Genomic DNA, 26,977 nt, shown 5'->3' with positions numbered 1-26,977 from the left:
GTTGTAAGCCAACACTCGTGTGTGTCAAAACGTAACTCATTCTTTTCAGTTCAAAGGATTTCAAGAAATTGTATTTCACAGTTAATTCTGCTATTGGTTTATTTGTTCACATTTTCTAACGCATTTTTGTTCATGCAAACATGAGAAACTGATTTGTTTGTGATGCTGCCTGAAAACTTTGTAATTATAGAATACTGGAAATTGAAGAAGTGCATTTAATTGGATTGGTCAAATTTAGTAACATTGAAAACCCCAGCAACTAAGGATACAGGACATAGTCAAGTATAATATCTTTAAACATCCATGATTTATTCAAATGCAGTCAGCATTTTTCCCCCAAGAGATTTTTGTTGTGCAAAAGCTATCCTGAGTAGAAATGTTGAATATGGATATTAAAGAAGTTGTATTTCTTTTTAACATAACAGATGTATCCATATTTACATTTGTGGAAATCTCCATACATTTTAAACATTATTTTTACCATTTGTTTTTATTCAGGGTATATGATTTCTTGTTCTCTACTTTTTAAACATTTGTCCAATGTTAAATTTTCTCAATCAAAAAGCAAAACAAAACAAAACAATCTATAACAGAAATGAGTGAAAAGTGGCAGTCTCTTCAGATGACTTTAATTTTTTGAAAGGCGGAGGAAAAGCAGAAATAAAATATTAATGATTAAAATGGGGCTTTTGCTGACACCTTTTCATATGCTCTGAATTTATTAAAAGGCATTAGCTTCTGTTAGCTCCATTCAAAATAAAATGTGTCGGTCTGACAAAGTGATAGTAGACTTCTGAGTTTTATGATGAAATGCACTTCGCTTCCTACAATAAACTTGTCCTTAAGCCCACCGAAATAACAAGAGCCCTTATGTCTATTAATGCATTCAGATCATTATGGCACATTTTAAAAACTATGATCTTATGCACATACACACACACACACCTTGATGGAATTTAATGGCCAACTCTTGAGCAAGGCCTCTGGCACTTAGCTTTGGATCTAAAGGTGATTTGGCTGAAATTTGGAGTAATGGTCTTGGGGCAGGGATATCACCTCCAATTGGATTTATCTTGGTGTATTGAATTGGATTTATCTTATTGTATCAACCAGGGTAGGCAATCTTGGCTCTTTTATGACTCATGCACTTCATCTCCCAGAATTCCTGAGCCAGCTACGCTCAGGGATAAAAGAGTCAAGGTTGCCTACCCCTGAACCAACCTAATGCCCAATTCTCTTTTTTCCTAAGATGAAGGCAACCTTGGATGAACCGTTAAGGAACATATTTAGGGCCTCAAGGGATGGGTGCACCACAGAGTTTCTAGCTATCACGCCCTCAACTATTTCTTTATTCTCAGCCTTTATTGAGCTTTAATGTCTGGTCCTTAATAAATGGAAAGATCAAGGGACACTATTCTTGGGCTGTGCTTAGGGCATTTTGGCCTCAACCTGGCTCTGCTGGAGAAAGTGTTGCTGGACCCTCCAAAGTCACAAAACATCTCCCTGCAATCTAAATGTGTTGCTATTAACTATGTTTCGATCATTATGTGTTCTTTTTTAAAAAACAACAACAACAACAAAAACCAGGCCATTTCTGATATTGTTTAGCGACATTTATCATCACCTGTGTCAGTGAATTCTACAGACGTTTAAAGCAGGAGACAAAAAGAAAGAAGAAAGTGTGACCAAAGAGCAAAATCTACTGCTTTATTTTCATTTAAAAAACAAACAAACAAAAAAACACCAGCATGAGGTAGTTGTGTTAAGGGGAAGGGGGAAGACACAGTAGAGAAGAGGTGTAAAGAGGCTACGCTAGAACACACACACACTATTATTTTTTTCCTCTCTTTTATACAAAATTAAATAATATAAAGGTGCTCTGAAGAAATTAAAAAATACACTGTCATACGTTAAAAAAGGAGGGAAGAGACAGATCCAATACCTAAAATATTAGGTACAAGAATTCAGAGGCCTAAGTTGGCAGAAACGTCTCCTGCGAATTGAATGCAAAGAATGGGAATCCTGCGTAGATCCCAGCCACTTCAATGGGGCTGGTGTGGGGGAAAGTCCCCAATAGCCTCTTAACCTAAATGCACAGATTGGTGAGGCAACCCTGGAGGCTGAAGAAACTTCTCAAGTTTTCAGTAACAAGCTGTTAGAAGCACTTGCAGAGTGTGTAATAAGAAACTGCAGCGCCTACTTTACAAAAGAGTCATGTTACGCCACGGAAGGAAGATCTGTGACAAAAAACCCCAAAGACATGAGGGGAAAAGCCAACACCACTTTTTTTTAAAAAAACAAATGCTGCATTTCAAGAAAGGAACCACCGGGGTTGAGAAAATGGGTTGCATCAGAATGGAAAACCATGGTTGAATCCCTCCATAGCCCCCACCACCCTGCCAGAACCGATGAAGCTTCTTGGAGGAAAGCAAAATGTTTTCTTCTTCTTCCTCAAGGAAAAAACAGTTGAGTTGCCTTTTAGAAAAGCACCTTTGAGACAACTATGACCTGGATGACTGAGAATCTCCACAAACATGGCTGAGTCTAGTTCTTCAAAAGATTCCACAGAAAGAGGGCTAATCTTCAACAGCCCTCAGTCTGAGAGGGTCCAATCCATTTCGGACCACAATGATAAGGCTAGGTTTGCAAGATCCACCAAAGCTTGCTTCACCATGGTGTAAGGAAGAATCCACAAGTGGTTGGCTTTGGAAAAAGAGGCTGGTTATAAAGCATGATTTACAAACCAAGTGGCTGGCTGAACATACGTGGCTAATTCAGATAGTTTGATTTTGGCTTAGTGTATGGTGTGCTCCAGGCCTATCTCAAAGCCTAAGCAGGTTAATTGTTTCAGTGTCTTGCAGACTGAAGCCACAACAACAAGGAACTTCCATGAAGGTCAAATCTTCTTAACCAGATGATGGAGGAAAACCTGTGGTTCTTGCATCATCCTCAGCCATGTTTCTTTAACCATGGATAATAAAATCAACCAAATGAGTAGGTTCATACTACTCATAAAGATTACAACGTCCACATTTTCCGGCAGCCACTGCAAGATTGCTCTAAGACCTTGGTGATCTCCCCAGCTGAGGACTCTCTGCTAATCTCTGGGGAATGGATTTACACAATGGGTTATACATTACAAGAAAAGTATCAGTAGTGGGGTCTTCAAGTCTAGGACAAATAGAGACAGTCCACTGCATTGTTCCTGAATCTAAACCATGTATCATTTTTAAAAACCTCATCACTGAAAGTTGGTTCATACAAAATGGTCCACCTTCAGAATTGGGGGGAATGTAAATTATGTTCCACATCATGCTTACTTCAAGAGAATGCCATTGGGCTGAAGGTTTTTCAATGCAGCACTAATGCTACTTTTCATAACTTAGCAGTTCTGATTAGAGGGGAACACTGGCCAAAAAATGAGACCAAATCATAAAGAAAGCCTTCAGTTCTTTTCTTGTTGGAGCTAAGGTACAAACACAGTGGTTGCATGACACATTTCCTAGTCACAGTCCATCTCTCAGGCATCTCTGGGAGACTAACGCACATCTGATGCAAAATACATCTGCAGGTTGTCCTGATGTGATTTACACTAGCCAACACTTTGCATCAAACCCACAGTGCCAGAACATGCTAGTAGGAAGCTGACAAGATTGATGTATTTACTGAGTGTTCAGCTAAACCTCTAACCATCTCGAAGCTAATAGGAAAGAAAATCACAGCCAGGCAATTGAGAATATCCCTCTGATTCAGTGTCTGAGTTCACACAACATGCTCAGCCAAGTTATTCTTTATCAGAGTTTGCTAACTAAACTAGCTAGGTTGGCAAGCCACATTCAGCAATAACCTATGGATTATACACCATAAGGGTGGGGTGGGGGGTCACTCAACATGCTTAAGCTACAAATGAACAAACCCTACTTTGCCTTGGTGCATTGTGTGGAAACAGTCTTCGCCTAGAGACTGGCAGTGATTTTGAAGGGAGTTAAAAATGACTTGATGGTTTTAGTCAAACAAAACTGATAGGTTTTTGAGACCTGGGAAAGAAAATATTTTCACAATTATCCTAATCAAAAGATCCTTGCAAAAATACAAATGTATATTAGCCTAATGCAAATTTATTTTTTTCACAGTTCATGATGGACTGTGTTGTGTTTGGAAACTGATGTCTCTTTTTAGTAAAACAGTGCTGGCAAAAAAATGCCTTTGGCTTTAGTCCTACATCAGCACCTACAAAAGCAGAACAAGGGATTCTATGGAATCTTCTGAGGCCATCTGATTTATTGCTCTCCATCTCTGCTTCATTTCACCCTTTGGAGATGTAGAAGAATGGTGCCTAAGATCTGATACACCATTCAGAAGAGCAGATCAGCTCCAGGACCAACCTCATGATGTCTCATGAAACAATCTTCCTCTCAAAGCAACTGGTTATGTGACAGCTGCAGCCTGGTAGTAAAATGGTGTATGTAGTGGGTGGGCTGGAAAGAGGCCTATGGGCCTTATGGTGCCTACTTCTGAATCTTGTGAAACACAACATTAACTCATGATTGGTATGAAGTTCACCGATTCTCAGTAGCTGATGCAAAGTGGCTTGGGAAGAAAGGAGAGAGAGAGAGCGGAACACAATACTCAGTGGGAGGAAGGTCCTCCTTATAAAATCACAGGGAGCTAATACTCTTCCCTTCCAAACCGCGAGTTATGAGGCAATTTAGTGCCATGAAGGCCTAAGTCTTAATAGCTATTACATTTCTCCTAGCTCTGCCATGGCTGAGAATTTAATCAAAGCTCTCATCAAAGGTGGTGGACACATGCTGCATTTTCAAACCCCAAAGGCGAGTCAGTTATACTAGCGAGGCCACCATACAGAAGGCCTTGTGGTTGGGCCATGGGAAGAGCATCACACAAGATGGGCTGTGTGTCCACTTCCCCTTTGTGAGATGATTCAGAGTCCCCACTCCCTCCAGATTGGGGGAGCCCTCCATCTGTTCCATGTGATTTGGAAGCTCTTTGGCGAGCCTCTTTCTTGATCTTTAGCAACGTATCAGCTGCTTCAGGCTCACTCTGGTCATCTTGGTCCCGGGATATAACACTGAGATCCTGCTGAGAGGAGGTATAAGAAACCTGTTCAGGTAGATCTTCTATAGGGAATGATTCTGGCTCACCATCCTCACAGGGAGTCCGTTCCAGGTCCAGCATGTGGAGTTGGGAACCACAATCTCGGTTGGAGGCTAAGAAATCCGAATGGACAATGACCTCAGCTTCCAGTTGATTGAGGCTACTGGGTGGGTGCTCCTTTTTTGCTTCATTCTTAGGAGTAAAAAAAATCAACAAGGATTCTTAGAAGTGTACAGATAGATATGGCCACCGAGACCAACAAACCCAACTCCCTGTTAGAGCAAAAATCCCAATTTAATGATAATAACCTTTATTGTCATTTTTTCCCCTGTGGGCACAATGGCACATATTGAAAATGAAATTTAATTGCTTGCTCTCAAGTGTACACAAACATAACACTTGTTTAAAAACATACTATATACGACATATGTATAGACCTACACCCTTACATATAAGTAACATATAAATATTAATCGCTATCCATCTTGAATGCATAATGAAAGAAAGAAGCTTTACAATTCACAAGGTTAATACTGTATGGAACAAAGCTGTGACTGAATCTGGATGTTCTGCTTCGGATACCATGGAGCCCCCTCCACCCAGAAGGTAACAAGAGAAATAGGTCGTGAAGAGGATGTGTACTGTCCCAGACAATGTTGAGGACTCTGCTCAAGCAACGCCTGGATGGAAGGGAGTGAACTGCTAATAATCTGTTCTGCTGTCCTCACCACTCTCTGCACCACCTTCCTATCTGAAGCATCACTGCTTCAGACAGGAGTGAGCAAGAACATGTTTCAAAGTGGGCCTACCCAGGAAGCATAAAGTAGACACAGGAGAAAGATGCTAGTGCACCTTAACCTGACATTTTTTATAGTTGCTTGGACTAGAACATCCATAATTCTTAGCCAGGTGAGCTGTGACTTGTCTACTTTCAGAATCCCACTATTTAGCATACCAGGAAACCATCAGGAGGCTGGGAGTTTATTTTGCTATTTTATTTTGATGGGCCATACACAAAATCCAGAGCAGAAACAACCAAATGATGCACAGCTCCTGCAAAGAGTGCAATGCTCTGCTCAAAGCACGATAAATCAGACAACCAGTATTATAAGTGAAGCTGAGCGCCTTAAGACAACTTCACCCTCTCCACGGGTAATGTTAGTCTTTTAACTAAGTGGTGGGTCTCCTTCCCCTTATGGACAAAAAAACCCCCTGTCTTCATGCTGGGAATACACACCGTGATAACCTCGTAAACCAGAGCTTGCAACAAGAGCTTCTGTCCTCCATTGGAGACCATCTTCAGTGATCCATTCAAAGCCATGGTGGGCTCTTTTGGAATTGAGACTCCATAGCCAGCGATGCCGCTTGTCCAGCTGTTCAGAGATTTCCCCCGCGGAGGCTGCAGAAGCAAAAGAAAAGGCACATTATCTCTAATCCCATACTTGTAGTTATCTGCTTAAGGCTATTTTATTTGCTCTTCCTTCTTTAATTTTACAGTGCTTTACAAGAGTTCTCAGCATAATATATAACAACACAATCACAACTTCATTCTAAAGATCCCAAGACAACAGATCTGGATGAAGAAAAAGGCTTTGGCTAGAAAAAAACTCAACATGGCATCTGGAAAACCCACTCAAAACAACATTGTATTTTTTTCACTTCCTTTAGTTGACAACTATTGTATTTCTGGAAGATACTAAAAGAACAACTTCAGCAGGAGACATAAACACAAACAGACACCAGCACATGAACATGTCTTAGTGGGTCAACTTTCAGTTTTCAGCAGTCTATTTGCTTCCCTCTGGTGGCTACACAGATGCAGGCAGGACCTACTGCTTTTAGAGTCGGTGTGTGCATTTGTGCTTTTAGTACATTTGTAAATGCTGGACTTGGAAGTTATCAGTGAACCTTTTAAATGGGAAAAGGAGTGGGGAGGAGGGTAAGAAAGTGGGGGGCAGGGCCAGTTGAAGGCAATACAGGTAGGGCTTGACTTACAACCATTCATTTGAGCAACCATCTGAAGTTATAATAGGTAAAAGTACTGTAAAGCAGGGGTCCCCTGGTCCATGGACCAGTACCGGGCCACGGCATGCAAAAAAGCGAAGCCCCATCTGTGGAATGCAGGCAGTGCATAAAACCACGCCCCCTCTGGTCCGCAGAAAAATATTTCTCCATGGAACCGGTCCCTGGTGCCCAAAAAGTTGGGGGCCACTCCTGTAAAGGTTTCGCTGGCCGGTCATGTCTGTCTCTAGGGAGCAGTGCTCATCTCCTTTTCTTAGCACAGGGACCCAGTGTTATTTGAGGACATTTCCCTGGTGGAAGGTCATTAAAGAGATTCAACGTGAAACGAAGGAGAAGCTTCCTGACAGTGAGAACAGTTACTCAACAGAAAAAGCTTACCTCTTGGAGTTGTGAGTGCTCCATTACTGGAGGTCTTCAAGAAAAGATTAGACAATCATTTGTCTGGGATGGTATAAGGTGTCCTGCCTTAAGCAGGGGGTTGGATTAGAAAACCTCCAAGGTCCCTCCCAGTCCTATGATTCTGTGTTCCATGTTAAGCATCCACCAATTAGTTTCCCTAGCTTCCAATCTGACTGCTTCTTCTCCTGAGGTGATGACTTTGGTGTCGGCTGAGGATCTAGGGGTGGGTAAGGGATGCAAATGGGAAATCCCACCGGCTCCTCTCACATTTGTTTTAGTCAATCCCATAATTACCTTATGCATTCTCCATAGGGTACAAAGGTAAACAGAAACAGATGAGGTAAATTAGGCCAATTAAACATTCCCTCATGAAATGAAATGCTCCCGACAAACTCTAGGAAGAACTAAGCTGGGAGGAAAGGAAGCTTCCTGGAAAATAAACAGCTTGGCCAGAGAAAGTCAAAGAAGAATCAGAGAACTCACCAGAGCTGGGGTGGCGATGAGGGGGATAAAAAAATCTACAGGATCTACCTCTCCAGAAGAAGAATGGGTTCCCATAGAACACGATGAAAGGATCCCGACCATACCTTTATTGGAATGTGGCCCACATTGTCCTCCAGAGGACTAGCACGGATGAGACCATGGGCTTCAGTCAGCTCTGCAGAATCACTCGGAGGTGAGGGGGCACCATCTGAGAGGGGAGCCATGAGGGACTCCATTTCATGAGAAGTTGATGGGATCACCGATAGGGGCTCTGCTGCCTGTCGGTTCCGGTGGTGATACATATGGCTTCCTGGAACTTGGGAATCCAAACCAGGCACAGATTTCCTGCAGAAAGGAAGGAGACAGTTATTGTTCTGCTTGGTGGCCTTGTTTTCACATGGGGGCATTTAAAGATAAAATGATCCCTCCCCATCTTGATAGGGTGTCATCAATTCCACACTTCCCAATTCTTTAACAACGTTCACCCTGGCACACAAGTAGCGGGCAGAAGAGAAGGCAGACAACTGGGCTCATGTGTTGGAGGCATCGCTGAAACACAATTTACCTCAGGTTATTGTTGCGAAAGCTGGCGCAGGCACAGAAGACAATACAAAGCAGGCAAATTGCTACCGTGACCCCGGTGACAGAATGAACTAAGATATCTGCAGGTAAAGGACAAAGGAGAACATAAAGAGGAGGAAGAAGAGAGGAAGACTTTTTCTTCCCCCTAACAACCCTCCTAGAAGAGAGAGAGGGAGGGAGGGACTGATTAAAACCCTCCCCATGAACTTTTTGTTGCTGAGAAGGGACCTGATCCTGGGTCCCCATGGTGTCAATTCCATGTCAAGACATACCACAGTGTTTCTATTCTATTCTGTTCTGTTCTGTTCTGTTCTGTTCTGTTCTGTTCTGTTCTATTCTATTCTATTCTATTCTATTCTATTCTATTCTATTCTATTCTATTCTATTCTATTCTATTCTATTCCATTCCATTCCACTTTAAGAGAAGCCAGCAGCCGTTACCTGTGAGTCCCTCCCGCAAGGTCTGCACATCTTTCACACTAGAGTAGGGTCCCAATCCTACGACTGTCTTGGCTCCCATCTTGAAGAAATATCTGGTGTCACTCTCCAGTCCGTTAACTTCAGCGCTGAAAGTACTGCCTGAAGAAAGAGGAATTCTGGATGTGGTATCGGATCCCAATATTCCAGCCCCAAGGTTGCTGCAAGTTGAAGCTGCTTTCTTCCTGCCCAGAAGACCGATGCTCCCCAGGGATGTCCGCAGGGAGGAGCTCAGAAAAGTGATGCCCATAAAAAAAAAAAGACAGACTAACACAGTTGGAAGGAACCTTGGAAGTCTTCTAGCCCAACCCTCTGCTCAGGCAGAAAATCCTATGTCATTCCAGACAAAGGGCTGTCCAATCTCTTCGTAAAAGCCTCCAGTGATTAATTGTTCTAACTGTCAGGACATTTCTCCTAAGTTCTAGATTGCTTCTCTCCTTGATCAGTTTCCATCCGTTGCTTCTTGTCCTGCCTTCAGGCGCTTTGGAGAATAGCTTGACTCCCTCTTCTCTGTGGCAGCCTCTGAGACATTGGAACACTGCTAGTGTGTCAATCCTAGTCGTTCTTTTCATCAAACTTAACAAAAGAAAGAGTGGGAGCTCAATTGCAGGATTGTGGTCAACTTCTTGAATTTTGGACACCCCCTCCTCTTGCAGACAACCTTGGATGTCTCTGTGCATTAGTGGACACAATCTTACCCTCTTTGGTCAACAGAGTCCACATCTCATCCGGCTGGGTGCAGTTGGCATTGTAGAGGATGACATATTCCACAATGATGCCATTCGGTTCCAAGGGGGGACACCAGTGAAGCTGGACCGCGTATGGATTGATAGGGTGTAGTCGCAGGTCAGAGGGGGGAGTCGAGGGCCCTACAGGAGAGCAGCAGAAGCAACAGGAGACAGAAAGCAAGCAAGCAGAAGGGGAGCTGGGTGAATCTCTGACACTCTTTCCCCCGTCCCCAGATTCCTTCCTAAATCCAATCCAATCCAATCCAGCCCTAGGGCCATATATGAACAAAATATCTAGTAAGACTACTACATGTCTGTCTGTCTGTCTATCTAAAATTAAAAGTAGAGTAGAGTAGAGTAGAGTAAAGTACAGTAAAGTACAGTAAAGTAAAGTAATAAAACAAAACAAAACAAAGACTAGAATCTTGTGGGCTTTTTTTTGAGGACACCTTTTCTACTAATACTAAAATTAATATTCTCTTTTGCATCCACCTCCCCTCCCATCCTCAGGTAACATTTCAGGCTGCTAGACTTACTGTCTGGGAGGGTGAAGCACTCCACCACATTTCCAAACGGACTGTCCATCCCAACACCATTGGACTGCACTGCAAACTCATATCTTGTGAAGGGTTTCAGTCCGCTAATAAGAACATCTTCTTTAGAGCTGCGGAGAGGAAGAAAAAAATTCCCATAAGAGGATGAAACTGTGATCACAGGAGCGGGTGTCCTTCAAAGACTGGCAAGATTTTTGGCAGCCTTTGAATGGCAGAGTCATAGAAAGATAGGGCTGGAAGGGAAGGAAATGTCTCGGTTGCCAGTGTGGGGCCTTTACCAACTTCTGATTTAGTTGTTATTTTATCGACGGGATGTAAAAACAGATTAAAATCTGGTGGGCCAGAAAATCCGACAACTACCCAAAGAGATTTCTCTGGGTTGATCTTGGATATCTAGAAAGTCTAGTCAGGGTTATATAAAAGAAAAGGAAAGATTAAAGTATCTTAAAGTATCCCAAAACAACTTAGAAAGCTAAATACTGTAATATAAAGGCAACTGGACTTTGTTTTTCCTTGCAGACGTTTCGTTTCTCACCCCAGAAGCTTTTTTCAGAACTGAAGATGCTTCTTGGATGAGAAGCAAAAAGTCTTCAAAGAAAAACAAAGGAAGTCCCGTTGCTTCTTGAAAAAGGACCTTTGGGACAATCAAGACCTGGATGACTAAGAATCTCCATAAACAGTGTAATATAAAAGAGAAAGCATGAATGCTCCTCAAAAAATGGTCTGAATGGTTCCAATAAGAAAAAAAGTCAATTTTTAATTCTTTGCTAAGAAAAGCCCCCACATTGGTTCTGCTTGCAACTGTCCACGACCCAACTATGACGACATGACATGACCCAAATGACTTCATTTGTGCAATGTATCGCGATCCTTGTGATGATCACTTACACTGCTGAGGATGCTCCTACCTTGTGTAATACATCACAAGCGAGGCATTCTTTAACCCCCAGGGGCTGAAACGGACTGTGTAGTTGACAATCTTCATGGTGGTGAAGTCGGGTTTCTTCCACCGCAACCAAATTGTTGTGGAACTATTGGAATCAACATGGAGATGGCCAGGAGGTGGTGGGGGACCTTTCTGAACTGGAAGATCTGAGAAGATAATCAGGGAGGAGAAGGAGGAGGAGGAGGAGGAGGAGGAGGAGGAGGAGGGGGAGGAGAAGGAGATGGAAATAATACACCTGGAGCTACGGATACATATGTGGAAGGACCAGCATCAGTTACAGCCATTGTTTATAAGGCTAGGTTTCTTGTCATGAGGTTCTATACACCAAATGCTGTTCTCCTTTGGCGTTCAGAGAACAGACATTGTGGGAACTCTCACAAAACAGAATGCTGTCAAGAGAATGGGCTTCCCCACTTACAAAATGGTGGCCATGTTAGACACAGTCAACCATAAAATACTGTACAGGTAATCCTTGACTTGTGACTACAATTGAGCCCAAAATCTCCTTCGATCTCCGGGAGAGGTATAAACCAGTTGTTTATTGCTAAAAAGATTTTAAAAAAAACAATGAAAACAACTATTTACAATATTAAAAAACAACTTAGCTTTCGCTGGTCCACTGCCAGTGTCCTCAGAGTGAAGCTATATATATGCATTTATATTGTTCTGCCTATCTCAAGATTTAGCCAAATCTATTTCCTCCATGGCTCTCTTGAGCTTCAGGATCATTAGTTAGCTGGATTCCTCATTAAAGGAAATTATTTTATCACTGACTTTAGAAGAACCAACTATTGTATGCTTTAAACATTCTAAACTCAAGCAAATAGCTGCCAACCAAATAATGTTCTTTAAGCTCACTTTTTGAATAGGTTATGCCAGGATCATAAAAGAGCCAAGGTTGCCTACCCCAGGCTTAAGCTTATGTTTGAAGCAGTTGTAAATATTCTTTTTAATTCAACAGTTGACAAGAAGATACCTACCAGCTGCGGTTACTGGTGCTCGCTCGGTCCTGCCTTTCCACACTGCTGCATAGCCATCTTCCTGTTTGTTGAAAGCTACCAGCTTGATTTCATAAAGCTGCCCAGGGACTGGACAGAGTAAAACAGAGACGCAATTAGTGAACAAAAGAAGCAAAACCCAGCGGAAAAAAAATGAGTTTAGCTGAACTCTGGCATCATGCTAGTTGGAAATTATGAAAATGCAACAGATCTGCAACCCATGGAAAGGTGACTTGATCTGGTTTCCCCAAAACTACCTCCCTTGGTTCAGAGTGACCTAAATTTTGGTGGTGGTAGATTCCCTACTCAGCCCAGTCATAAAACCAGAAATATGGAGTTGGAAGGGACCTTCGCCATCCGCAGGAAAACCAAGCACAGGTAGTTCTCGACTAACAACCACAATTGAGTCCAAAAGTTATGTTGCTAAGTGAGACAATTGTAAAGTGAGTTTTGTCTCATTTTGCGACCTTTCTTGTCACATTTATTAAGTGAATCAGTGTGGAATCTTCTTGGAACTGCCGGAAAGGACCGTTGTGGTTGTAGACAGGAGATAGATGGTGTTGTATCCCATCACCTTGGTTGAGAGAGGGCTGCTCAGTTTGAACATAGGTGGCCTCTTTTACCCCTCTTTCAAAACAGTAGTCCTCTCTATCCAGAATGTGGACTTTTATTCTCAAGAGCTGGCTGTTCAGTCACTTCTTAATGAATGAATGGGGAATTGCAACTTCAAAATTAAAAAGATCAGTCATGAAGTATTAAAAACAGGGCCATACAGCAATGCTTCTCAACCTTGTAAACTCCAGATGTGTAACATGGAGGCACCCAGTGCTAGACTGCATTAACAGAGGGATAGAATCAAGATCACATGAAGAGTTAATACCATTTTACAATGCCTTGGTAAGGCCACACTTGGAATACTGCATCCAGTTTTGGTTACCATGATGTAAAAAAGATGTTGAGACTTTAGAAAGAGTGCAGAGAAGAGCAACAAAGATGATCAGGGGACTGGAGGCTAAAACATATAAGGAACGGTTGCTGGAATTGGGTATGTCTAGTTTAATGAAGAGAAGAACGAGGGGGGACATGATAGCAGGTTCCAATATCTCCAGGGTTGCCAAAGCACCTGAAGGCAGGACAAGAAGGAACAGATGGAAACAAATCAAAGAGAGAAGCAACCTAGAACTAAGGAGAAACTTCCTGACAGTTAGAACAATTAACCAGTGGAACAACCTGCCTCCAGAAGCGGTGAATGCTCCAACACTGGAAGTCTTTAAGAAGAGACTGGACAGTCATTTGCCTGAGATGGTATAGGGTTTCCTGCCTGAGTAGGGGGTTGGACTCGATGACCTCCAAGGTCCCTTCCAACTTTATTATTGTTATTATCATTAAGATGAGTGGAGTTCAATTCCCAGAATTCTCCAGCCAGCCATGCTGCATTGGTGCAGCATTTCAAAGCATGCTGGCTGGGGAATTCTGGGAATTGAAGCCCACCCAGCTGAAAGTTCACAAGGCTGGGAACTTCAATTCAAGCAATGGCCCGCACTGAACGGGTGCCTCAAATTTTGCCTAACCAGCAAAATGCAGATGCTGGTGGAATCTTTCTTGCTCTTCTTCAACCTCAATGGGAAGCAATTTGGTGTCCCCTAATTGTGGGTCAATGGTGCAAAAGGCCACTCCACAATCTCTTCCAGAAGTGGGTCATTGAAAGAGCTTGATTGCCTGTTGCCAATATAGAAATGGGACAAGCTTTCTTCCCCCCCCCTTTCTTAATCCAATTAAATAATTCCACGAGGCTGCAACACCACCACAGGCTGCCCAAGGCAAACCCCCAGGCCAGTTAAAAAGGAGTTTGGCAAGGGGTGGGGGGGAAATCAGCAAGTGCCAACTCTGGCCAATTGTGCATAGACAGCCAAAAGGGCTGTTTCTTCCTTCGGCTGCCTCTTTTCTTCTCCCTTTTTTCGCTGCCTTGTTGAAAGATATTCTTTAAACACTGTTCCATAACCCGATTCCCTTTCTTTTCTCTCACTCTCTCTTTTTTTTAAGGATCTGCTTATTCAGAACTGCTGGAATGGCCCAGAGTTTACAAATAGAAAGAAAATGGGGCAATTCTCTCTTGGAGCATGTTCCCAAACGGTCTTCCCTCTACCTCTCCTCATTAGCTTCCTTGATGAAGCTCTGCTAATTAAGGATGTGTCTATTCAGTGCCTGTGGTGCAAGGCAGCCAGCTCTTTTCAGCTCCACAAAGCAGCCTTTAAACGCTCTTTTTGAGCCCTGCCAATGCTATCACTCTTGCTTTGACTACATTGTGGGCAGGACTTGGGAGGGGTGGGGGGAGAAGGAAGGGAGGGCTGCCTTCCAAAACTGGCCTTCCCCACCAGAAAACAGCACAAGATGGAGTGGGAGGATCAAAAGGTCCGGCCACATTTGCATCTGGAAGAGAAATCACATTTAAACAACCTTCTCTTGCTCACGGATCAAGAGAGGGATTTTTAATCTGGGCTAAAATAAGGTCGGCAGCTGCGGGAACAGAAGGACAAAGAGAGAAATGGGCCGGTGCCTATTGGGGTGGGGGAGGAAGATCCAGAATTGTCCAGAGGGTTCGTTAAAAGGGTAAATTCTAAATTTTTCCCTTATGTCCCTAAGGCGCTTAAAAAAAAAAAAGTGCAGAGAAGAGCAACTAGGATGATTAAAGGCCTGGAGGCTAAAACACATGAAGACCGGTTGCAAGAATTGGGTAGGGCCAATCTAGAGAAAAGAAGGACTCCAGTGTTGGAGAGGTTGCCACGAAGAGGAGGGGTTCAACTTATTTTCCAAGCACCAAAAGGCAAAACAAGAAACAATGGATGGAAACTAACCAAGGAGAAGAGCAACCTAGAACTAATCAATCAAGGAGAGATACAACCTGGAATTAAGGAGAAACTTCCCAACAGTGAGAACAATTAACTAGTGGAATGGCTTGCCTCCAGATGTTGTGGGTGCTCCATCACTGGAGTTTTTTAAGAGACTGCACAGCCACTTGCCTGAAATGGTATAGGGTCTCCTGCTTGAGCAGGAGGTTGTTCCAAAAGGCAAGTGGATTTTCCTGGAGGGGCGTTTTTTGAAAACATTTTGCTTCTCTCCAAGAAGCTGGTGGGGAACGGAAGGATTTATATTCAGTTAAAACTGAAGAAGCTTCTCGAATGAGGAGCAAAATGTTTTCAAAGGAAAAAAAACCACTTCCCTCAATTACATATCATAGATCTCCCCATAAACAGACCTAAAGAGATCAATCCGAGAATCACCAGTTCGTTTTGACCCATTTTCAGTGAAAGGTCCATCCAACCAAGTCCCTGATAATGGACTCTTCCAGAAAGCTTACCTAATTGTGTCAGTTCATGTTGCTTCACTTTCTTCTTCAGTTTTATGGGTCCGACATTCCAAAGACGGTTCCCTGGGCCTTCTGAAGGGATCTCCATGGGGGGCTCCTCAGTGGGTATTTCTCGGTAATACAGCTTGTAGCCCGAAATTTGGCCTTGGTTGGGTGGAGGCTGCCAAGTTATCAACAGCGAGTCCATTTTGGCTTGGACCATTAACTCAGTCGGGGCAAAGGGAACTAGGAAAAAGGAGAGCAAAGCTATGAAACACTGACTCGCTGATCAGCGGGATCAAAATTGGAAGGGTCTGAGGTTGAAGAAGAGGTCACCCACCATGGGTTTGGTTGTCCCGATTTGGAGTGCGATGCGGCGTCCATTCTGATGGAGCCCCATAGCCCACACTGGTGCTTGCTGCAATCCGAACTTTGTAGACTTTATTTGGCTGTAATCCATGAAGCACTAGCTGTGTTTCATTCCCACTGAGCTCAGTTGAAGAAATCAAATCTGTTAACAGGAAAAAAAAAGAGCCCAGGCGTTATTTATGTAACTTCATCTGTCTAATCCTCCCTGCATCTTAAGGCAACGGACAGATTCATCCCTAAAATACAACCCCAGATATAAAGAAGCTTCAAGTGAAGCACACCTAAATTTTTGACATCCCAGCACTATGGAATCCCCTCAGTTTTAAACCACCAATCACCCTAACATACTCTTTGTGGGTTAAGGTGAAGATGGGCAGCTATAATGGTGAGACATATGAAATTGTCAGACTTTGCTCACACCGTTGCGATTGCCCCACTGACTTTTTTTTTTGGACCATATTGACTTTTTGTTTTTGGACACCAGGAAGAAGGAATTGTTCCAGAGCAGCATTTCTTAAAACTTTTTTCTTTTCCACTTTTAAAAATTAGGTGGGATTCCATAATTTTGTTTGTATGGGTTACACTGATCAATATTTATCGTATTAAAAACATTGAATTGTACTGTGACATAGGATAGCAAATAATTTCGATTTCACAGGCCTCTGAGGGGGGGTCTTGGGGCATTTAGAGGAATACCAGGGGTTCCTGGACCACACTTGGAGAAACAATCTTCTACTTTAAGACTTGTGGGCTTCAACGCCCAGAATTCCCCAGACAGCATAGCTGGCTGAGGAATTCTGGGAGGTGAACTCCACAAGTCTTAAATTTGCCAAGTTTGGAGACTCCTGTTCTAAAGGGTTAATAACCAACCATTCCACATTATAGGGCCTTCACCTTCTTTGAGAGGAGCATACTCAATTTTGTACTTAATGATCTTTCCGTTGGTCAGTTCTGAAGGGAGAGGCAGCCATGTCACCTTGATGTCAGTTGGAGTTGTACTGGAAAGGGAAAGCTGAGGGGCTCCACCAGGAACTGGAAGTAAGCAACAAAAGAGATCATGCCATCTCAAAAGGACTATCAGAGTTACAGCGGTTCTGCTCAAGAAGACACAGTGCTTTTTTTGCCACGGAACACACCGGAACAGAGTGAAGGTGCTTCTTGGATGAGAAGCGAAATGTTTAAAAAACAAAACAAAACAAGGAAGTCCAGTTGTCTTTTGGAAAAAGAAACTTTAGGACAGTGGTTCTCAACCTGTGGGTCAGGACCCCATTTGGGGTCGAACAACCATTTCACAGGGATCGCCAAACAACGCAGTCCGCCATTTTTTCCCCCTTTTTCTTAGCTGTGCTACTCCCTTTTATTCTATTGGCTTTTGAAAGCCAATAGAATAGACTCTCTTGAATAGAGTCTAATTCTATTGGCTTTCAAAAGCCAATAGGAATTGTCCAGCTGTCTCTGCCCTGCTGAGCCCGCCAAAAGTCCCATTCTGCAAACGGTGCTGCACCAGTTGAGTAGTCCTCGACTTACAACCGGTTGAGTAGTCCTCGACTTAGGGTTGGGGGTCGCAGCATTAAAAAGGTTGAGAACCACTGCTTTAGGACATTGGTTTTTAATGTTTCTGAGGTGTCCAGAGTCACCTCTGGCTGAGATGGGTGAGAAATAAGTCTAATAAATAAATAATTCACTCAATATGCTAAACCACAAATCACCCAGTCCCATTTCGTCATAGTTGGGCATCTTGTGGAATCCCACCACATTGTGACCAGCCAAACCCTGGATTATTTACACCTCCAGTTTCAGTTGGACCCCAAAGTAGATCTTCTTAGTTCCTACTCTACGAACCTTCTTCCAAGGTCTGCACGTTTATGGATGGGGAGGTCCGGCTCGCTCCAAGCTGGGAATAGGCCACCACGTAGAAGATATAGTTGGTGTTGGGCTCCAGGTCTTTCACCGAAAACTCCGTGGTGTCATTATTCACCGCAAACTGGTATTCCACGTTGTCAGCACCTGGAGAAGGTACACAACGCTGTCAGACAGAAAAAAGAAGAAGAAGAAAGTTTTGTTCTTTCTTTAAACTAGCTGCTTTGTGAGATGCTTACAAAAGACCCTGCACAATTTTCATCCTGGTGGGTTTTTTGGGGGGGGGGGAGAGGAGTTAAAAATGTCAAGATGGTAGCCACCGCTCTGCAACTGAAGCCCCCTCCTTTTGCGAAGGTGTATCATGTATGAAAAAAAAAAAAAGCTGTTGGGCTTTAATCTTGACTATCTTAACACTCTCCTTTGACCTTTTAAAATTCCTTCTGCAAAGGTCTCCGTGAATATGTTGATTAAAAACCTTTTAAAGCTCTCCAGCTTAGAGAGGTCTCCATGCCAGGAATGGAGCAGGATTTCAGTCTGTGTTTCTGAGGAAGAGGAGAGAAGCAACAGCCAAGAAATACGATAGCACTAATTCATCTCCGCAGTTGAAGATATTAAAAGGGCAGGGTGCTAATTGGAAAATTAAGAGAACACTTTCATTACTGCCCATTCTGATGACTCCAATGGTGATAGACCATTTTCATTTATCCAGGAGATGGAAAAAAAATCATACCTTACTCACTCAAGGAAATAGATTTAGCCAGGAAGATCAGCCTTCTGCAGTTGAAGTAAACTTCTAAGTTCCCATAGCAATTTTAATAATAGCGCATATATCTTAGTATTTTCACTGAGTGCTTAATTCAACTAATTCAGCCTACATCTCACTCTCATTTTACCGTGTTATAATAATCAACCAGTGTATGAATTAGAAGATTGATTAAAAGCTGCTTGGAGTCAAATAATTTGCATCAACGGTGCCAGAAGCCTTCAACAGATCTGCTACTGAGCAGTTAATTAATATGTACAGCTCTTTTGTGAGTCCATATTTTGTGTTGCAAATTAATCAGGCATTGCAAGCCATTCGTCAATAAATAAATTGTGTTTCTCTGTTCCCTTTTGAGACTTTCAGACAAGCAAAATCAATGGGGAAACCAGATTCACTTTACAACCATGTTACTAATTCAACAACTGCAGTGATTCACTTAACAAATGAAGCAAGAAAAGTTGTAAAGTGGAGCAAAACTCACTTAACAAATTTCTTACTTAGCACATAAATGTTGGGCTTAATTTTAGTTGTAAGTCGAGGACCCCCTGTATTATGCCTAAAAAGGGTGTCATTTGCATCTTAGCAAGAAACTATGAATGATAGAGAACATCCAGTGGTTGCTAGTATCCACTCCCCGAACACCAAAATCACTTCACCAAGATGTTGACATCACTAGCAATTCTTCCTCACTGCCACCCCCCCCCTATGAAAATGGGTACAAGGGGCTTTTGCGAAGCAAACTGCTTTCCTTTCCATGTTTTATCACCCTCCCACAAATCCTTCAAAAGGTCCATAACTTCTCAGCTCTGTCCCTTACAAGCTGCTTCTTCTTTGATTAAAGTTACTCTCTGCTTTTGATGAATAAGCGCATTAAAAGCTGTTCACGCCTACACACCCAATCAATCAATTCAATTAACAATCAACTAAGTGCTCAAAACCCTGGATGCTATGTGTTTAAAAATTTATGGTTTCCAACCCACAGTAATGACTTTAAGACTGCATTTCTAAAGCATCCTCCTTAATGAAGAAGCTTAGCAAATATTGTGGACCTCATAAAATACTTATAGAACCTCATCAATCAGAACAGAGAAGGTAATGGGAACTTGAGAATAACCCTGAAGGTGGATCAACATAAGTCAAAATCTGGTTCAATGTTTGCTTTGCCCAGTTGCCAACCAGGTGCAGAAAGTCCCCAAGGAAGTCAACTGATCTGAGAAGTTCATTCTGCTAACATAACGAAAGAATAATAGAGTTGGAAGGGACCTTGGAGATCTTCTATCCAACTCTCTGCTCAAGCAGTTTGTTCATATTGAGTTTTTAACTGTAAACCTCCACTCTCCAATTCTCTCTCCAATTTAGTGGCCTTATAACTCCTTTACATCATAGTTATCATCATGCAGAATACAGAATAACAGAATTGGAAGGGGCTTTGGAGGTCTTCTAGTCTAACCCGCTGCTCAAGCAGGAAACTCTACGCTATTCCTGACAAATGGCTGTCCAATCTCTTCTTGAAAACCTCCAGTGATGGAACACACATAGCTTCTGGAAGCAAGCCAGTGAAGGAACCACTAGTTAATTGTCCTCACGGTCAGGAAATTTCTCCTTAGTTCTAGGTTGGCTCTCTCCTTGATTAGCTTCCATCTGTTGCTTCTTGTCCTACAAGGTTATTATATTCTCTGAGCTTGCTTGTTTTCTTGCCGAGGTTTCATGACCCTAACTAGGTAACATCATCAGTGCTGGAAACCGATGAGGTTACCTAGTCAGGCTCATGAAATGTCTGTAAGAAAACAAGCCAGCTCAGAGAGCACCAAGGACCCCCCCCCCATTTCAACCCTGAGCTACGAATATTCTCTTCCAAAGGTTATTATACAAATCTAATTCCCTTGCATTACGATTGGCTCAAAGACCATGATCTTCAGGATACCAGAAACGCACCCAAGGCTTTTTGGTAATGAAGAGAGAATCCAATGATCTGCTCACTGTTGGACTCGGGCCGTTCCCAGGATACCAAGACGGCGGTGCTGGAGAGAGAACTCGCCAATACTCTCTTCGGAGGGCTAGGCAGACCTTCCCGTACAATCACCTCCAACTTGGCTGTAGCACAGGCCATGCCCAGGGGATTTTCAGCCACGCACTGGTAGTAGCCTGCATCATCCAAGCCAATCTGATTGATGACTAGGGTACCGCTGCCCTGGATTTTAACCCGTCCTTTAGGCAGAAGTCGCTTTCCATTCCTCGTCCAGTGGACGGTGGGCAGCGGCTCTCCTTCCGCTTTGCAGACAAACCTGGCAGTGCTGGCCCGGGTGCGAGAAATGGTGTCAGGTGCCTGGGAGATGGTAGGAGGAGCTAAGAGATTGAAACAAAACCCAGTGAGCATGGTGATTGAATGGAGACCCTTCTCTTTGTCAAAGCTGAGAGATCATTGGCAGTTCCCTCCCTCCCTCCCATCCAGGACATAGCACAGAAGCATTGCTTGTGCAGGGTCCGTAAAATTATCTGGGACACCACACATCCTCTCCACAACCTCGGTTCTCAATCCCAGGCTGTCAGCTCTCCAACTCACGAACTCAGGGTCTTTAACTGCTGGATGTCTATGGAGATTTCTCAGTCATCCAGGTCTTGGTTGTCCCAAAGGTGTTTTTTCACAAGGCAACTGAACTTTCTTTTTTCTCTTTGAAGATGTTTTGCTTCTTGTCCAGGAAGCGTCTTCAGCCCCACCATCCAGTTAGAGCTGAAGAAGCTTCTTGGATGAGAAATGAAATGTCCTCAAAGAGAAAAAAGAAAGTCCAGTTGGCTCGTAAAAATACATCTTTGGGACTTTAACTGCTGAACCATCACGCATAAGAAGGAAGCGACAATCTAAATCCACTTCTCTTCCATCCTTCCTAAAAGATCTAGTTGTTGGGAGCTAGAGTCAACAAAAGAATAATCTGCTCTGCTGGACTCTTTGTGACGATCCCATACTCCTTCTGAAGGCTCACAAAAACAACAAAGGCAACAAGAAATGCTGTGTTCTGTGTTCTCACCAAGGACTCGGAGTTCAGCTGCAGCTGTTACAAACTGTCTGGTTTGGGGTTTGTTGGCCCGGCATACATAGACTCCTGCGTGATGAAGCTGAACAGAAATGATCACGAGGTTGGTCCGTCCTAACACGATCACATCCGTAGAAATGGGATTCCCATCTTTAAAGGAAAAGCAGACCATCAGAACTTTACTTGGGGTACCAAGTATAGGTGAAAAACAAGCAGAGCTGGGAGGGTGGAATTAAGCACGTCGTAAGTTTAGAGTTGTTGCATTCCCAAAAGCACATCAAAGTCCAACTCCTCCTGAATTTCATTGACCCTTATCTGGTGCCAATTTAGTCTTGAATTTTAGGTGACAAGATTCTTGAATAAGTCTGCTGCAACCTTACACGTGGTCCTGATTCTTTGCGTCTGGCACAAAGACCCCTAAACCTGAACATACTCAGCTTTGCCACAGATAACGCTGCCTGAACCATGTCTGTGTTTCTAATACATCGACACTACATATATCTTCTCCACCCATTTTAATTTCTATAAAGGTGCCCAGCCAACTTTGTGTAGGCATGCATTATTTGTTCTACTGGTAGGTAGGACATCTAATGTAGGATTCTGCAAATATCTCCCCTGATTTTCTAAGGCAGAGAACCCCAACCTTTTGGGCACCATGAACCAGTTCCGTGGAGAGAAGTTTTTCCACAGACTGGACAGTACATGGTTTTGTGTGCTGCCTGCCTCCCACGGATGGGGCTTTGCTTGTTTGTGTGGACTGGTTGCTGGCATGCTGTGGCTCAGTACCAGTCCATGGACTGGGGGTTTAAGACAAAAAGGTCTTGGAAAGGCCTCTTAGCATCAGAAGAGGAATTAACTTCATTTACCTTCCCGTATCCAAGAGATGAAAGGGGTGGGATTTGCCGATGCGACACACTCCATTACAACAGTCTCACCAACCACCACTGTAGCATTCTCTGGCGCAGTGACAATGACCACATCACCCATCGTTGGTTGTTGGGGACCTAGGGCAACAAAATTCAGATTTTCTTTTTTTCCTTCATTCCCCCATACACATATTTCCATCAGAACCATTTCACTAAAGCATCATAGAAAAAGAAAAGTTTTCTTTTTTGAATATATAAATATTTTATTAATTTTCTATTTTTACAATCAAGTGCCTAGTTAAACAACGTGATGACTGAGTCCATTAGTAATTCCATGGTACATGTAAGCTTCTTCAAACTTAATCCAATATTACACCCTTCAGTACATCCTCTGTTCTTCTGGTCATAGACATTTTTCCACACTAAGCAAATGCAGTTCTTATTGTTGTAAGTAAATATACAATTGCCTATCAACATTTGTTATATTTTTCTAAAGGTATCAGTAATATCAGTTTACAATATCTTCTATCCAAAGCATATCTTAATTGCGTTTGCTGAGTCCAGTGCTCAAGGTTTGCATGAGAATGAAGGTCTTAGATAGAGATTAACACTCTTATAAAATCTGCGTCATGTACAAATGCAAGAACTTCTGTCCACTGTGACAGTTTTCTGGTTTTGAACTTTAGTCCCAGGATGCTTATGAAATTCTCCAAGTGGTATCTCAAAGGTGCTTTTCTCTCCCCCCCCCCCAAAAAAACCCCAACTGGATTATAGAAGGAGGAGGAGGAGGAAGAGGGAGTAAACAAATACAGATTTAATTCTCAGTTCTCTCCCAATAATTAAATCTTCCCCCTACCAACCAATTTTCCTAATTAAATCGATTCGTGCTTGCAAAATCCTTTCGAGATAAAATAAGATGGTTCATATAGAAATCTGTGTTTAATTTCTCTCACCATGTTAGTCTGTCCTTGGGCTTGTCATCCTTTCTGGGGTGTTCACAGGGGGTCAAAAAAGTCAAAATGGCACCTACAAGCATAAGATCAAAGCCCGCCTGTACTGCCTCTCTTGAAAGGCTGTCAAAACCAGCAGCATTTGCAAAACATTTGCGTATCACCGTCAACTGCTGCCTTCTCGCTTTCTGAGCAACCAGGAAAGAAAGAAAAAAATCACAGATGGATCTTTTTCTCTCTCTCCTCTCTGAAACAGCTGCTCAAAGCCTGAACCCATCCATCCCCAGGGAGGTTATGGGGGGGTTGGGGTGAGGGCAATTTCAACACAATTTCAAGCTTCTGTTCAGGAAAATGATGAGGAAGTTCACAGCTAAGCACCAGGCCTACTTAGTTGTTTTGTCTTTTTTTTTCCTCTGCCTTGTGAGCTGCTAAAAGTAGGAACTTAAGAGAGATCCATCTCTTTTTCAGCAACGTTGAGCAATCCAAGATTGCTGAGAGCCAATCTGAATATGATGTGCCGTACACAGGGCTGTGGTGCACTGCAGGGCATGGAATCCCAAACTAGGGCTGGAGAATCGGATGTGGTCCTTCCATGGAAGGCTGGGTTAAAGAGAAAATACCTTCTTCTGTATCAGAAGGAGTCTGGAAGCCTCTTTTCTGACTCACAATTTTTATTTCTGAATTAAATTTATAGCACTACCGCTACCATTTAGACTTACATGTATGGTGCTTTACCACACTTCTGAGTAGTTTATGTCAGCATCTTACCCTCAACAATTCTACTTCGGAATGCAGCTTCCCCCAAAATGTCCGGAACTTAATATGGAGAAGTCTGCCCAGCCTTTGTACATCTGCCCTGTGAGTAACAACTGCTGAAGTCCTTGCTACCAGGAAGGCAGAAAACATCACAACATGACCTTTTCAACCTCAGCTTTAAAATAGCATTTAATCCAAGAAAAAAAAAAGCATCCATAGAAGCAAAACAAAGTTTTTTTAAACATATGAAGAACAGTTGCAGGAATTGTGTGTGCCTAATCTAGAGAAAAGAAGGACTAGGGGTGACATGACAGCACTGTTCCAATATTTGAGGGGCTGCCACAAAGAAAAGGGTTAGACTATTCTCCAAGGCATCTGAAGGCAGAACAAGAAGCAATGGATGGAAACTAATCACGGAGAGAATGAACCTAGAACTAAGGAGAATTCCATCAGCTGCCCTTGGCCACCCCTGATGGCTTTGGAAAGTAGACAGCCAGCAAGCAGCTTAGCCACCTGCTGGAGATGTCAAGATGTCAACCATTTTCGAGGTCCCAAACTTTAAAAAGACAGCCAGACAAGAAAAGCAGCCAAATCAAGCATTCATCATGCACAGATGTGTCTTCTCATCCATATTCTGTCTGCTTTGGCACTGAAGGACTGAGGCTGGAGGAGCAAAATGTGAGAAACACATTTTCCTCCTAGGGCTTGGTGACAGTTTAAAACTGCAGTTGTCAATTAATGCTTTAGGAAACAGAGAAACATGGGTTCGCTGTCATTTTCTTGGCACGTATTTTTACCAATGGATTTTTTAATAAAATCTCTATTTTCAGTTTTCAGCCCAAGCATTCTTCCCCAGACCTAAGTTTTCCAATTGGGAAAATGTGTAAAAAAATTTTTTTTTTCCAGTGTGGGTGTCTCTGAGGAGGCAGAAGGAGGCAGACAACCTCATGAATGCCATGATATCATTGTGAACATGATTAAAACAAAATAATGGAATAATTGTCCTCATTTTCAAGATTATGTCATAATATACATCTTCCCAGGCAGGTTTCTCATATAATGTGACCTAATTTGAATTTACTCCAGCGTGTTGTGAGAACCTTGCTCTTGTGGTTTGTAAATCATGGTTTATGATGGCTTAGTACAGTGTTTCTCAACTTTGACCATTTTAAGGCATGTGGACTTCAACTCCCAGAATTCCACAGCCAGCCAAGTTGAGAAACACTGGTTTAGTATAACATACGAACACAATCAACAGGGGCTTATTCAAAAAACTATGGTTAAACAAATTATGACTTAGTTGAACGTGTGAACACAATTGAGCAAATGCAGCTAAGGGAAAACACTGTGTGTCTCAGTAAATGTACTCCATCCCCTTCCTATCATTCTATTCTATTCTATTCTATTCTATTCTATTCTATTCTATTCTATTCTATTCTATTCTATTCTATTCTATTCTATTCTATTCATGCAACAGATGGAAGCAACTGAGGCTGAAAGAGAAAAGTGTTAGAGGTAGCCTCTCATAATTCAGCCCCTCACCCAAATTTCTAAAATGTACCTTTCAAGAGAGTGAGGGGGGCATTAAGGCTGTAGCGTCTTCCTGCTGCATGGGTCACCACACAACGATAGGCTCCAGCATCCCCCTCTTGAACATCTGTGATCTGAAGGACACCACTTGGAAGGACAATGAACCTACGAACAGGAGGATGAAGAGGAAAGATTAATGTCCACACCGGATCAACTCAAAATGCAAGAAGACCTTAGAAAGTGTGCAAAGAAGAGCAGCAAAGATGATAAAGGATCTGGAGGCTAATTTCTATGATTTGAATGGTTGAGGGAGCCAGGTCTGTCTAACCCAGTGGTTCTCAACCATTTTAATGCCGCAACCCCCAACCGGTCGTAAGTCGAGGACTAAACCGGTCGTAAGTCGAGGACTAAACTGGTCGTAAGTCAAGGACTACCCAACCGATCGTAAGTCGAGAACTTTCCCTGCCTGGGAGTGCTGCGCATGCGTGGTGCCGCCCCCTGCGCCGGCCGAGGCGTAGCTGGCAAGCGGCAGAGACGGAGCAGGCCGACCATCGGCTTGAGCCCCATCAGGATCGAACTGCTGGCAGTGGGCAGAGTTTGCCTGCAATGCTGCATTCTAACTACTGTATCATCCAGTTCTGTGTTTTGTATCCCTTTAAGACTCTCTTAGAACTGGTCATAGATAGACACCATGGACTGTTCTGACAATCCAGAGATAAACTTGTCAGTTGACACAACTACATTCAAGCAGCAAGCTAAGGCACATACCACAGCTTGAAAACCATAACCCATGAAGCTTCACATTCCAACTTAGCTAACTCTGTTGTGTGTGATGCAATGGGTGAACCCTGCACAATTCACCTTGGTTCCGAAGGCACCGCCTCCTTGTCCTTCTGCCAAGTTATGACTGGAGCAGGCAAACCCTTGATCCGACACTCAAAACGAGCCATGCCATTTTCTTGCACAGACTGGGGTTCTGGATGTTGGAAAAATGGAGATAAAGCTGTGGTAGGAGGTGGGGGATAACCGTGGACAGGAGATCGGAGAAAGAGGAAAAAGAGAGAGAAAAAGGGAAGCATGAATTCCAAGCAGATGAACAACCTGGCTTTAGATAGGGTTGACCTACTATTGATAACTGCTTTGGGTCTTTTTTTTAATTTGTTTTTTTTTATTTTTTGTAGAGTATTTAGATTATTCAAGG

At 42.9% G+C, this 26,977-nt stretch overlaps 1 protein-coding gene across 1 annotated transcript; it reads right to left on the bottom strand.

The window, feature by feature from the left end:
- Positions 1-285: 285 nt before the first annotated feature.
- IGDCC4 (immunoglobulin superfamily DCC subclass member 4) lies at positions 286-26,977 on the bottom strand. The gene is made up of 18 exons (XM_039359192.1): positions 26,638-26,977; positions 25,808-25,941; positions 22,541-22,678; positions 21,669-21,824; positions 20,578-20,988; positions 17,862-18,026; positions 16,914-17,051; positions 15,991-16,161; positions 15,663-15,896; positions 12,287-12,394; positions 11,269-11,452; positions 10,343-10,470; positions 9,777-9,947; positions 9,043-9,180; positions 8,585-8,681; positions 8,124-8,364; positions 6,353-6,514; positions 286-5,307 (listed from the first exon to the last, which is right to left on the bottom strand). Exons 1-18 carry the CDS (start codon positions 26,853-26,855, stop codon positions 4,792-4,794), a joined length of 3,510 nt encoding a protein of 1,169 aa, XP_039215126.1. The 5' UTR covers positions 26,856-26,977; the 3' UTR covers positions 286-4,791.

The sequence above is a fragment of the Crotalus tigris genome, unplaced genomic scaffold (assembly GCF_016545835.1).
Source record: "Crotalus tigris isolate CLP2741 ecotype Arizona unplaced genomic scaffold, ASM1654583v1 scf7180000019068.10715455, whole genome shotgun sequence".
Taxonomy (NCBI): domain Eukaryota; kingdom Metazoa; phylum Chordata; class Lepidosauria; order Squamata; family Viperidae; genus Crotalus; species Crotalus tigris.
The sequence above is the reverse complement of the archived record's forward strand: the minus strand, read 5'-3'. Positions and strand labels throughout refer to the sequence as shown.